At 40.1% G+C, this 15,251-nt stretch overlaps 1 protein-coding gene across 1 annotated transcript in view; it reads right to left on the minus strand.

The window, feature by feature from the left end:
* Nucleotides 1–15,251, minus strand: part of EDRF1 (erythroid differentiation regulatory factor 1) — a 287,034-nt gene that overhangs the window by 60,352 nt on the left and 211,431 nt on the right. The window contains exon 22 of the mRNA XM_053692524.1: nt 1,990–2,105. Within this exon, the coding sequence (XP_053548499.1) occupies nt 1,990–2,105 (116 nt within the window). The remainder of the gene's footprint in view (nt 1–1,989; nt 2,106–15,251) is intronic.

Here is a 15,251-nt window from a genome sequence, read left to right on the forward strand (position 1 = left end):
TTGCAGAGTTACCGAAGCAGAGAGGGCCACTCTGTGGCCCTCTCTGCATCGGACAGCGGTGGGACTGATAGTTGGTGGGTGGGAGCGTAAGGAGGGAGGCGGGTGGATGGCCCATCGTTGGAGGAGGCAGGAGCGACTGCTCGGACACTCTACAGGGGGGAAAAAACAAAAACCTCCAGCTGCGTGATTGAGGGGGAAGGAGGGAGGAGGGGCAATGATATATATATATTTTAAATTGCCTATTTTGCAGCAAGCTGGGTACTGGCAGACAGCTGCCAGTACCTAAGATGGCCGCAAATAGGTAGAGGGGGGGAAATCAGGGAGGTATGGGGGGAAAACTACCCTGCAGAAAATATATAATTAAAAAACAAATAAAAACAAACACACCTTATATTTTTCTATTGGCAGACTTTCTGCCAGTACTTAAGATGGGGGTGACCTTTGGGGGTGGGAGAGGGAAGAGAGCTGCACTAAAGCTAAAATTAACCCTACAAGCTACCCAATTAACCCCTTCACTGCTGTGCATAATACAAGTGTGGTGCGCAGCGGCATTTAGCGGCCTTCTAATTACCTAAAAGCAATGCCAAAGTCATTGCACAAGCGGTTTATAAATCATTTCAGTGAGAAACATAAAATTGTGAAAAAGTAAACGATTTTTTTTATTTGATCGCATTTGGCAGTGAAATGGTGGCATGAAATATACTAAAATGGGCCTAGATCAATACTTTGTGTTGTCTACTAAAAAAATATATATAGTTTTGATAGGTTAAAAAAAGGCTCTATTTCTATTTAAATGTAGTGATGGCAAAAATGCTCTTGACTTTTGGGGAAGTTTTTGTCTGAAGTGCCCAGTCCTTAAGGGGTTAAACTAATAAAAAGGTACATTGAAAGTAACAATGCATAATAAAACATAATGAATTATCTTATAATGGCCATTGGGGAGGCGCATATATTCGGCATTTATTATTCGTTCAACAAATCTAGCTGTGGCTTGAGGCATTCATCTCTCTTCTTAGCCGCATTTAATAGGAAAGAAGCACAACACACGAGAATATTCATATTCATCTCTCAGTTCCGGTTAAGTGGCTACTCATTTATTTATTATGGTGCCAACTTTTAACCCTTTCCTGCCTTACGTTCTAACTGCGCTGGGTCATAGCGCCGTTAGGACAGCATGGAACGTCCTAGCTGTTTTGGTGTACTGAAGCCAAAAACGCTTCCTGAATGGGATCGCGGGCTGTAGGGAGTGCCCTGCATCATAGGCACTCCCCCCCCCTGACTGAATCCCATCATTGAAATCTTACAATGGCGTGACTTCAATTTGTTTACTTTGTTCTGATGCAGACAAATTTGACCCATCAGGAAAGGGTTAAGGGCCCCAGTATATTTAATAGTATGTCAGAAAATATCAGAGTAGTAGTACTCAAAGTGTTTATTACTAAAGGGACACTAAAATCAAAATAAAACACTCACAATTCATATAAAATGCTTTGCAATGCATTTCTCTGCCCCGGCCATTTTATCAGCGGTGTAATATTAGAACATAATACATCATTTTATACATATCTTAAAAAGGGACAGTAAAGTCAAAATTAAAAACTCAAGATTCAGTTAGAGCATCAATTTTTAAACAATTTTCCTATTTACTTCTATTATCAAATGTACTTTGTTCCTTTAGTATCCTTTATTGAGAGAATACATAGGTAGACTCAAGAACAGTAATGCAATACTCCTGGGAGCTAGCTTCTGATTGGTGTCTGCACATATCAGCTTCTTGTTACTGGCTGACGGGATGTGCTCAGCTAGCTCCCAGAAGAGGATTGTAGCGCTTTAAAAAAATGATGCCAAGAGAATGGAGCAAAATTAGGTAATAAAAGTAAATTGGAAAGTTATTTAAAAGTTGCATGCTCTATCTTAAACATGAAAGAAAAAATTGTGCTTCAAGCGCCTTAAAATAACTTTGCGCAGAATTTGGAATCAAACGCCTACCTGCTCACTTTCAGAAAGAAGTTCCTTGTGAATGACAATAAATGCGCATTGAGTCTTTATCATAATATCCAGTGCTCCACAAAGAGTTTTTAGCTTTCCAGATGTACTGTTTTGACCTGAAATTTTAGTTAAAATAAAGATCAGTATTGAGTACAGCAAAAGGAATTCCACAAAAATATTCTACGCTTTTCAAACATATATCCTACAATTTTATATATAATAAATGTGATAAGAAAAAAATAATATATGGTGAAATATATTATAGGGATATGTACATACATATTAAAGTTCAGTAGATATGGAAAAACCAAAGTATCTGGAAGGAGCAGAGATTAAAGGACAAAAATAGTGTAGCATATTTTTGACTATTTTAACTGTGAAGTGGAAGCCGGTTAAAATTGGCAAGAATATACTAAACTAAATTTGACCTTTTATCTCTACCCTTCTGGAGACATTATTCTCATGCAGATTTCAATCACTTTGCATCATGTTGGAAAGTCGGGGTTTTCTGGGGCAGTGGAAAAAAAACTAAAATTTTCAGATTTAATTAAAGCAGCCAGAATAAATAATGACAGTGTACTGCAATTTTTTCCCCACTTTGCGTAATTAAACCATAATGGAACTTTATTTATTCTAATATCCATTTACTATAAAGAAAAAAAATATCTTGAATAAAAAATAAAATAAAAATGGAAGCACTCCCAAATATTATGCACTGCTAGAATAAAACTGTAGCCTTTCCAAGCATTTGTAACACTGTTATTGACAGATCAGTATTCACATTCAGAAAGTGTGCACATTACAAATCAGAAGAGGTTACCAATTCTTTGGATTAATCCTACTTTGTGCTAGTGATATTATTTTGGCAGTTGGACAAAATGTTCAAAATCCATTTTTGCTTCTTTAGTATTTGCATTTACATTTTCTACACATTCATTTTTTTTCAGTTGAACGAATCGGATTTTGAGATTTTGGGTAATTTTTCTCAGCAGGTTTATATACATTGGGTATGAAGGCATCCATGTGAGTAGGCTTTATCATAATGAATATCTTTGTTTCGCTGTACCAGGCTACGGTGTGTTATATCTACTTTCTTTATACCCTCTGGCTGAACACCCACTGCACACGTTAACTGGTTTGCAAAGCCACAGCTAAAGTACAGCTGAAAAAGGTCATTTAAAAAGTTTTTAGTAGACAGAATGATTTACCCCGGATTATCCCACACATAAAACACACATTCCAATTCAGAAACATTGGTAAGAACCTGTAATGATATGCTACACAGTCCTACAGCCTGAAAGAATTTAGAAGTTATATATTTTAGCTAGAATTTAATCATATACACTCACTTCTTTTTCCCGTAGTTGACAGAGTATGGTTGCAAACCAATATACTTATGGAATGAGGTACAGGCTAAAAACATTTTTGGGGTGTATTGTAGATTTTGGGATGAAAGACTATTATACCTCTAAAAACAATGGGGTAAAACAAAAATTTATGCACTGTAGGACTCATGAGCTCTGTGTTTTCCAAGCTCCTTAGAGGTTTGAAGATATATTAATTTATATTTCACAGGTATTGTTCGTTCCAGACCGTCACATGCCATGCACATACACAGAAGGGTCCACAAGTCTACCTGAGTCCATCCCAACCAAATGGGTATTATTTTGTAATTTATAAAAAAAAAGGCAGTCAAATATAGTAATTAGTACACAAATAATGCATTCTATAATAAGTAACATTAAGAGAAATACATTATTTATATTTGTGATATTGACAATTACAGTATATGAACAAGCACTTCTTCACACACCATTTGCGTATACATTTTCAAAACTGTTGTGACACTATATATTTATTTAAAAAGTTAACATCCTAAGACGCATGTGAGTTGTATTCTACCTATGCTCCTGTGAGTGCCTTTGAAGAAGGACAAATGAAAATATATTTTTGAACTCATGTTTAAGAAGGTTAAAGAAGCAATTTGAGGACAAACCTTCCCAGCACCACATTGCAGCTAAGTTAAATATTTCTAAGGGGATACAACAAACATTGAAGATATTTTCTGAAAACCAAACCATTTTCATACATAACCAAATCAGGCAAACCTTAAGTGATCACACCATCAGAAGACCAGTATATGAAGCTAATATTATAGAACAGAACATCTGCATCCACACTTCAAGCCCAGAAGAACCAAGAACATCCTATCTCAGTAAGCAAACCCACAGTCAAAACAAGTCTTGTGGGAGGGTGGCGTTCTTTAAATCACGTTTGAAATTTCTGTATTGTTGGCTCATGCTCAACATTTAGACTTGAAGTTGTTTTTTTTTTGGGGGGGGTTGTAAGAGAAATACTGGAAAAGAAAAAGGATATTTTGCCTAAACTGAAGCTGGAGACCAATACAAGATCATAAAAGCTTTGATCAAAGAGAAATATCACTCTATTCTGTAGAGGTATGCCATCGGTCACAAGACAGCTTGTGATTCAAGCAAGATGCCCTGAGATCTATCTCTGACCAGCACCAACGTCTCACTATCTGGTCAAAAACTACATGGTTCAGAGACCAGTCGCCCGGATGGAGGCACTGGCAACAGAGAGTCAGCCTCCCATCTGTTCACACACAGGATGTAAATAGCCGAGATTCTGCCATAACTGAATAATCACTGTAAGGCACTGGCTTTCAAACCTGTCCTCAGACCTCCCTAACAGGCCATATTTTGAGGATATCTGAACTAGAGCACAGTTGAAACAATCAGTTGATTAGTAAACATGGTTATTTTACCTGCTCTCATCCAAGGTAATCCAGAAAACCTGGCCTGTTGGGAAAGCCTGAGGACAGGTTTGAAAACCAGTGCTGTAAGGGAATGCAGTGAGGTGAACTGAGACATAGGTGCTGTAAAACATAACATAAGCCCCAGCAAAGAAAGAGTTAAATAATTTATTCCCAACTCTTAAAAAAGCTCTGACAAGATCATAGAGTCTCACCACCTCTACCGGTCCTTAGAGCTTCTCCCCACACAACTATGATGGTTATTGCATCTCAGAAAAAGAAAAAAGACAGAAGGCAAGCTAAAAAGGTTAGCCCTTTCGGCACCTGCACTATTGGTAAACACTAACCTTTTAACCTAGGGGATCAGCAGATAAATATGCATTTTACCTGGGCAGGCTGTAGCTCACACAATGAGCAGTACATTATCTGCCAATAACCTGGCCTACAAACGCACATTTAACCTGAAGTGCCTGTGATGTCTCCACACTGAGGGAAGACTATCATTGCCTGGCTGAAACTCATTCCCTCTATACTTTGTGGGCACTGTGAAAGGAAAACAGATCTTAGATCTCTTTGAGAACCCTTATTAACTACAAGATTGGCACTTCAGTATTCACGTCACTTCATCTTGGAGGCAAACATGTGACTGAGGGATTCAGGGAGAGTGGGAGGGATTTAAACACTTGTATCTAGGGGTGTTTTTTGCCTCCTTTATAATGGACTTGAGTGTAATTCCAGATGTGATGTCTTATGGACTCACCATCTAGTGAAAGAAAAACAGAATTTATGTTTACCTGATAAATTACTTTCTCCAACGGTGTGTCCGGTCCACGGCGTCATCCTTACTTGTGGGATATTCTCCTCCCCAACAGGAAATGGCAAAGAGCCCAGCAAAGCTGGTCACATGATCCCTCCTAGGCTCCGCCTTCCCCAGTCATTCGACCGACGTAAAGGAGGAATATTTGCATAGGAGAAATCATATGATACCGTGGTGACTGTAGTTAAAGAAAATAAATTATCAGACCTGATTAAAAAACCAGGGCGGGCCGTGGACCGGACACACCGTTGGAGAAAGTAATTTATCAGGTAAACATAAATTCTGTTTTCTCCAACATAGGTGTGTCCGGTCCACGGCGTCATCCTTACTTGTGGGAACCAATACCAAAGCTTTAGGACACGGATGAAGGGAGGGAGCAAATCAGGTCACCTAGATGGAAGGCACCACGGCTTGCAAAACCTTTCTCCCAAAAATAGCCTCAGAAGAAGCAAAAGTATCAAATTTGTAAAATTTAGTAAAAGTGTGCAGTGAAGACCAAGTCGCTGCCTTACATATCTGATCAACAGAAGCCTCGTTCTTGAAGGCCCATGTGGAAGCCACAGCCCTAGTAGAATGAGCTGTGATTCTTTCAGGAGGCTGCCGTCCGGCAGTCTCGTAAGCCAATCTGATGATGCTTTTAATCCAAAAAGAGAGAGAGGTAGAAGTTGCTTTTTGACCTCTCCTTTTACCAGAATAAACAACAAACAAAGAAGATGTTTGTCTAAAATCCTTTGTAGCATCTAAATAGAATTTTAGAGCACGAACTACATCCAAATTGTGCAACAAACGTTCCTTCTTTGAAACTGGATTCGGACACAAAGAAGGCACGACTATCTCCTGGTTAATGTTTTTGTTAGAAACAACTTTCGGAAGAAAACCAGGTTTAGTACGTAAAACCACCTTATCTGCATGGAACACCAGATAAGGAGGAGAACACTGCAGAGCAGATAATTGAATATCGCTCTCAGTTCCAGAATATTTATCGGGAGAAGAGATTCTTCCCGAGACCAAAGACCCTGAGCTTTCAGGGGTCCCCAGACCGCGCCCCAGCCCACCAGACTGGCGTCGGTCGTGACAATGACCCACTCTGGTCTGCGGAAGCTCATCCCCTGTGACAGGTTGTCCAGGGACAGCCACCAACGGAGTGAATCTCTGGTCCTCTGATCTACTTGTATCGTCGGAGACAAGTCTGTATAGTCCCCATTCCACTGACTGAGCATGCACAGTTGTAATGGTCTTAGATGAATTCGCGCAAAAGGAACTATGTCCATTGCCGCTACCATCAAACCTATTACTTCCATGCACTGCGCTATGGAAGGAAGAGGAACAGAATGAAGTATTTGACAAGAGTTTAGAAGTTTTGATTTTCTGGCCTCTGTCAGAAAAATCCTCATTTCTAAGGAGTCTATTATTGTTCCCAAGAAGGGAACCCTTGTTGACGGAGATAGCGAACTTTTTTCTACGTTCACTTTCCACCCGTGAGATCTGAGAAAGGCCAGGACAATGTCCGTGTGAGCCTTTGCTTGTGGAAGGGACGACGCTTGAATCAGAATGTCGTCCAAGTAAGGTACTACTGCAATGCCCCTTGGTCTTAGCACCGCTAGAAGGGACCCTAGTACCTTTGTGAAAATTCTTGGAGCAGTGGCTAATCCGAACGGAAGTGCCACAAACTGGTAATGCTTGTCCAGGAATGCGAACCTTAGGAACCGATGATGTTCCTTGTGGATAGGAATATGTAGATACGCATCCTTTAAATCCACCGTGGTCATGAATTGATCTTCCTGGATGGAAGGAAGAATTGTTCGAATGGTTTCCATTTTGAACGATGGAACCTTGAGAAACTTGTTTAGGATCTTGAGATCTAAGATTGGTCTGAATGTTCCCTCTTTTTTGGGAACTACGAACAGATTGGAGTAGAACCCCATCCCTTGTTCTCCTAATGGAACAGGATGAATCACTCCCATTTTTAACAGGTCTTCTACACAATGTAAGAATGCCTGTTTTTTTATGTGGTCTGAAGACAATTGAGACCTGTGGAACCTCCCCCTTGGGGGAAGCCCCTTGAATTCCAGAAGATAACCTTGGGAGACTATTTCTAGTGCCCAAGGATCCAGAACATCTCTTGCCCAAGCCTGAGCGAAGAGAGAGAGTCTGCCCCCCACCAGATCCGGTCCCGGATCGGGGGCCAACATCTCATGCTGTCTTGGTAGCAGTGGCAGGTTTCTTGGCCTGCTTTCCTTTGTTCCAGCCTTGCATTGGCCTCCAGGCTGGCTTGGCTTGAGAAGTATTACCCTCTTGCTTAGAGGACGTAGCACTTGGGGCTGGTCCGTTTCTGCGAAAAGGGACGAAAATTAGGTTTATTTTTGGCTTTGAAAGACCTATCCTGAGGAAGGGCGTGGCCCTTGCCCCCAGTGATATCAGAGATAATCTCTTTCAAGTCAGGGCCAAACAGCGTTTTCCCCTTGAAAGGAATGTTAAGCAATTTGTTCTTGGAAGACGCATCCGCTGACCAAGATTTTAGCCAAAGCGCTCTGCGCGCCACAATAGCAAAACCAGAATTTTTCGCCGCTAACCTAGCCAATTGCAAGGTGGCGTCTAGGGTGAAAGAATTAGCCAATTTAAGAGCACGAATTCTGTCCATAATCTCCTCATAAGAAGAAGAATTACTAATAATCGCCTTTCCTAGCTCATCAAACTAGAAACACGCGGCTGCAGTGACAGGGACAATGCATGCAATTGGTTGTAGAAGGGAACCTTGCTGAACAAACATCTTTAGCAGACCTTCTAATTTTTTATCCATAGGATCTTGGAAAGCACAACTATCTTCTATGGGTATAGTGGCGCGCTTGTGTAGAGTAGAAACCGCCCCCTCGACCTTGGGGACTGTCTGCCATCAGTCCTTTCTGGTGTCGACTATAGGAAAACAATTTTATAAATATGGGGGGAGGTACTAAAGGTATACCGGGCCTGTCCCATTCTGTACTAACAATGTACGCCACCCGCTTGGATATAGGAAAAGCTTCGGGGGGCCCCGGGGCCTCTAAGAACTTTTCCATTTTACATAGTGGTTCTGGAATGACCAGATAATCACAATCATCCAAATTGGATAACACCTCCTTAAGCAGAGCGCGGAGATGTTCCAACTTAAATTTAAAAGTAATCACATCAGGTTCAGCTTGTTGAGAAATGTTTCCTGAATCTGAAATTTCTCCCTCAGACAAAACCTCCCTGACCCCCTCAGACTGGTGTAGGGGCCCTTCAGAAACCATATCATCAGCGTTCTCATGCTCTACAGAATTTTCTAAAACAGAGCAGTCGCGCTTTCACTGATAAGTGGGCATATTGGCTAAAATGTTTTTGATAGAATTATCCATTACAGCCGTTAAATGTTGCATAGTAAGGAGTATTGGCGCACTAGATGTACTAGGGGCCTCCTGTATGGGCAAGACTGGTGTAGACGAAGGAGGGGATGATGCAGTACCATGCTTACTCCCCTCACTTGAGGAATCATCTTGGGCATCATTTTTACTAAATTTTTTTATGACATAAAATACATATAGTTAAATGAGAAGGAACCTTGGTTTCCCCACAGTCAGAACACAATCTATCTGGTAGTTCAGACATGTTAAACAGGCATAAACTTGATAACAAAGCACAAAAAACGTTTTAAAATAAAACCGTTACTGTCACTTTAAATTTTAAACTAAACACACTTTATTACTGCAATTGCGAAAAAGTATGAAGGAATTGTTCAAAATTCACCAAAATTTCACCACAGTGTCTTAAAGCCTTAAAAGTATTGCACACCAAATTTGGAAGCTTTAACCCTTAAAATAACGGAACCGGAGCCGTTTTTATATTTAACCCCTTTACAGTCCCTGGAATCTGCTTTGCTGAGACCCAACCAAGCCCAAAGGGGAATACGATACCAAATGATGCCTTCAGAAAGACCTTTCTATGTATCAGAGCTCCACACACATGCAGCTGCATGCCATGCTGTCCTCAAAAACAAGTGCGCCATACCGGCGCGAAAATGAGGCTCTGACTATGATTAGGGAAAGCCCCTAAAGAATAAGGTGTCAAAAATACCCAGAATAAATGATTCCTCAAGGCTAAATATGTGTTAATAATGAATCGATTTAGCCCAGAAAAAGTCTACAGTCTTAATAAGCCCTTGTGAAGCCCTTATTTACTATCTTAATAAACATGGCTTACCGGATCCCATAGGGAAAATGACAGCTTCCAGCATTACATCGTCTTGTTAGAATGTGTCATACCTCAAGCAGTAAGAGACTGCACACTGTTCCCCCAACTGAAGTTAATTGCTCTCAACAGTCCTGTGTGGAACAGCCATGGATTTTAGTTACGGTGCTAAAATCATTTTCCTCATACAAACAGAAATCTTCATCTCTTTTCTGTTTCTGAGTAAATAGTACATACCAGCACTATTTTAAAATAACAAACTCTTGATTGAATAATAAAAACTACAGTTAAACACTAAAAAACTCTAAGCCATCTCCGTGGAGATGTTGCCTGTACAACGGCAAAGAGAATGACTGGGGTAGGCGGAGCCTAGGAGGGATCATGTGACCAGCTTTGCTGGGCTCTTTGCCATTTCCTGTTGGGGAAGAGAATATCCCACAAGTAAGGATGACGCCGTGGACCGGACACACCTATGTTGGAGAAATTAGGTTTATTTTTGGCTTTGAAAGACCTATCCTGAGGAAGGGCGTGGCCCTTGCCCCCAGTGATATCAGAGATAATCTCTTTCAAGTCAGGGCCAAACAGCGTTTTCCCCTTGAAAGGAATGTTAAGCAATTTGTTCTTGGAAGACGCATCCGCTGACCAAGATTTTAGCCAAAGCGCTCTGCGCGCCACAATAGCAAAACCAGAATTTTTCGCCGCTAACCTAGCCAATTGCAAAGTGGCGTCTAGTGTGAAAGAATTAGCCAATTTGAGAGCATGAATTCTGTCCATAATCTCCTCATAAGAAGAAGAATTATTATTGAGCGCCTTTTCTAGTTCATCGAACCAGAAACACGCTGCTGTAGTGACAGGAACAATGCATGAAATTGGTTGTAGAAGGTAACCTTGCTGAACAAACATCTTTTTAAGCAAACCCTCTAATTTTTTATCCATAGGATCTTTGAAAGCACAACTATCTTCTATGGGTATAGTGGTGCGTTTGTTTAGAGTAGAAACTGCCCCCTCGACCTTGGGGACTGTCTGCCATAAGTCCTTTCTGGGGTCGACCATAGGAAACAATTTCTTAAATATGGGGGGAGGGACGAAAGGTATACCGGGCCTTTCCCATTCTTTATTTACAATGTCCGCCACCCGCTTGGGTATAGGAAAAGCTTCGGGGGGCCCCGGGACCTCTAGGAACTTGTCCATTTTACATAATTTCTCTGGAATGACCAAATTCTCACAATCATCCAGAGTAGATAACACCTCCTTAAGCAGAGCGCGGAGATGTTCCAATTTAAATTTAAATGTAATCACATCAGGTTCAGCTTGTTGAGAAATTTTCCCTGAATCTGAAATTTCTCCCTCAGACAAAACCTCCCTGGCCCCCTCAGACTGGTGTAGGGGCACTTCAGAACCAATATCATCAGCGTCCTCATGCTCTTCAGTATTTTCTAAAACAGAGCAGTCGCGCTTTCGCTGATAAGTGGGCATTTTGGCTAAAATGTTTTTGATAGAATTATCCATTACAGCCGTTAATTGTTGCATAGTAAGGAGTATTGGCGCACTAGATGTACTAGGGGCCTCCTGTGTGGGCAAGACTGGTGTAGACGAAGGAGGGGATGATGCAGTACCATGCTTACTCCCCTCACTTGAGGAATCATCTTGGGCATCATTTTCTCTAAATTTTGTGTCACATAAATCACATCTATTTAAATGAGAAGGAACCTTGGCTTCCCAACATACAGAACACAGTCTATCTGGTAGTTCAGACATGTTAAACAGGCATAAACTTGATAACAAAGTACAAAAAACGTTTTAAAATAAAACCGTTACTGTCACTTTAAATTTTAAACTGAACACACTTTATTACTGCATATGTGAAAAAGTATGAAGGAATTGTTCAAAATTCACCAAAATTTCACCACAGTGTCTTAAAGCCTTAAAAGTATTGCACACCAAATTTGGAAGCTTTAACCCTTAAAATAACGGAACCGGAGCCGTTTTTGCTGAGACCCAACCAAGCCCAAAGGGGAATACGATACCAAATGACGCCTTCAGAAAGTCTTTTCTATGTATCAGAGCTCCTCACACATGCATCTGCATGTCATGCTTCCCAAAAACAAGTGCGCAATAGAGGCGCGAAAATGAGACTCTGCCTATGATTAGGGAAAGCCCCTAGAGAATAAGGTGTCCAATACAGTGCCTGCCGGTTATTTTACATAGTTCCCAAGATTAAAATAATTCCTCAAGGCTATGGAGTATAAAATATGCTTATATATAAATCGTTTTAGCCCAGAAAATGTCTACAGTCTTAAAAGCCCTTGTGAAGCCCTTTTTTCTCTTTATGTAATAAAAATGGCTTACCGGATCCCATAGGGAAAATGACAGCTTCCAGCATTACATCGTCTTGTTAGAAATGTGTCATACCTCAAGCAGCAAAAGTCTGCTCCCTGTTTCCCCCAACTGAAGTTAATTCCTCTCAACAGTCCTGTGTGGAAACAGCCATCGATTTTAGTAACGGTTGCTAAAATCATATTCCTCTTACAAACAGAAATCTTCATCTCTTTTCTGTTTCAGAGTAAATAGTACATACCAGCACTATTTTAAAATAACAAACTCTTGATTGAATAATAAAAACTACAGTTAAACACCAAAAAACTCTAAGCCATCTCCGTGGAGATGTTGCCTGTACAACGGCAAAGAGAATGACTGGGGAAGGCGGAGCCTAGGAGGGATCATGTGACCAGCTTTGCTGGGCTCTTTGCCATTTCCTGTTGGGGAGGAGAATATCCCACAAGTAAGGATGACGCCGTGGACCGGACACACCTATGTTGGAGAAATTACATTTGACAAATATTTGGCAAAACTATGAAATGGATTATAAATATGGCTAAGGCAACCAAAGACAAAATAGATTTAAACGTTATTGGTTTGTACATATATAAATGTGTATCCATAGAAAGGAGTAATTTTCCATGAAGAATGTCCAAATTTATTTTGTGAGACATGACAAAAGGATTGAGAATGCATAATGTGCCAATAGAAGCTTTTCACAAAAAAGCATTGCTGCATAAGTTTCCCTTAAAAGTTCTAGTTAATAATCAATATCCAAAATATAGGGCATCAGAATAATTAATTTTTTTCCATTATGAAAAAAATCTAATATAACTTTTTTCAATAAACACATTTTAAAAGAAAACAATTTTAGCCTGATCTGCAAAACAGAATTTGATAGAACTTTACAAAAAAAACAACAACCCCCAACTAATATTAGTAACAATAATAATCATATCTCATTTTCAAATTATATTATTGAAAGGCTGCATTCCTATTCTATATGAACCTTATTTTCTTATGATCATAACAATATTTCTCATGAAATATATATTGCCTCAACGCTCAATTTCTAACATTAATTTCAATCTAACCAAAAAATTCTGGTTAGGTCACTAAAAACATATAAAATACTTTGGCATGAAAAAAAAAATACTGATTACAATTGTAATATTTTGCTTGGTCAGGAATTGCTACAAGCAAGACGAAGCAAACACAGGTATGGCGAGGGATAAAATATTTATACTAAGCACATTGTTCTAAAACACACACTAAAGTAAAAAAACTCCCGATTTACATAGAGCACGCAATTTTAAACAAACTTTTCTATATACTTCCATTATCAAAATGTGCACAATTTTGAGAAGCAAAATTTCAAGGCACTATCTCCTACTGAGCATGTGCAAGAGTTCACAGTACATAGCTATATGCGTTTGTGATTGGCTGATGGATGTCACATAATACAGGAAGAAGGGAAATTTGTCAGAAAAAACCCCCAGACAACTCAGACTAAGGGCCGATTCTATAAAGTTGTCGTGGTTGGTGAGATTTTATAAGAATGTAGTCAGCCCTTATATTTTCCTGGTGGATTTATAAAAAGCCACTTTTTACCAAGAAAACTGGGTGTCTCGCTAATGGGCGTACACAGCATTTTTGTATGGGGAGAAGATGCATACATTACACAATAAAATTCATAATTTATAAATCATGCAAAACGAATAGTAGAACCATTCACACAAAAATACACAATTTATCAAAAATTTGTAGATAAATTACACAGGAATAAATTGTATTAAATATGAACAGTGTAAATCGTCATTTAAGTGCACTGGATGTGCAAAAACACAAATAAATTTGAAGTTAAAAGTACAAAATACAAAGCGTAATTGCTGGGGGGGGTTGTAAAAAGGGCTTAACATGGGCGTCAATAAAATTTTCTCTTAAATCTCAGCGTAATTCTATAAACATTTTCGCACTACAGTTCTCACAGTTTTTTTCTCGTAAATTGAAAGGTGGTGAGTTTTGATAAAAAAATACTCTATACAATTACTCTGAAAGGAAAACCTATGTATAAAAAAAAAAAAAAAAAAAAAAAAAAAAAAATCAGATTATGTCATGTACAGTGCACTGAGAACAGCGTAATTTAATTTGTATTAGGCAAACTATTCAAGTTTAAAAACACTCGTTACTCCCTCTGTACCTTACCCTCCATTGCGAACTTCTACCTAACAGAGAGCTCTCATCATTTGTGTGGGAGACATCTCGCCACTTGTAAGCCCCTTTTTATAGACTTCCATGAGTGCTGCCCCAGTGAGTGTTGGCGTGGAAAACCATGCATAGCAAATAGAATCGGGTCATAACCGGACTAACCCGGAAACCGGGACAAAACTCACTCATAAATCTCGACCCAAAAGGAAGAGAACCGTCCTTACAGGAGTCTAACACCCCACAAAAGAGCTAGGGCACAACAGAGGCGCACCAAGATTTCAGAGACCAAGGGAGAATATCAAGGACAAAGTCACCCAAAGAGTGAGTAGCACAAAGACTAGGCTCCAAATCTCCTCAGAGTACATAACCAGAGGACCACACCCAGGAAAAGAATGCAGAGCGCATCCCAAACTCGCAATAGAGAAAAACCCCTAAGCGAAGCTTGGGAAGGAGACAACTCAGCCAAACGTCCCTGATAGGGAGACAACCAACTCCCGAAAGCAGGAAAAGCCACACGGCCCTCCCTAAAGAGAGTTTAATCATCAGATGGCTCTTTCCGGAAACCACAAGGCTACCTTGAATGGACAGTAAAGAATCCCGACCCGAAGGAAGAGAACCTCAAAAGGAACAAGTCCAGGAAAAGGAATTTTCAAAGAACCCCTGAAGGCAAAACCGACAGGAACCGGCGGCAAGGAGGCCCTAAGTCCTCCAAACTTCCAACCCACGCGGGAAGGAAACACTCTAAGTCCCGATGAAATAACAAACAACCGAGATTGTCACAGCGGAACCTTACCGAGTCCCAGTCGACCAGCTAGAAAGGCTAGCAAGAACTGAACCAATCCTCCCATGCCTCGCAGACGCTCAGGTCCTTTCAAATGCTTAGCTGAACTTGTAAAAGAAAAACAAGGAAAAACACAAATACTAATGTGAAACACTCGGCGC

Source organism: Bombina bombina, chromosome 9 (assembly GCF_027579735.1).
Source record: "Bombina bombina isolate aBomBom1 chromosome 9, aBomBom1.pri, whole genome shotgun sequence".
NCBI lineage: Eukaryota > Metazoa > Chordata > Amphibia > Anura > Bombinatoridae > Bombina > Bombina bombina.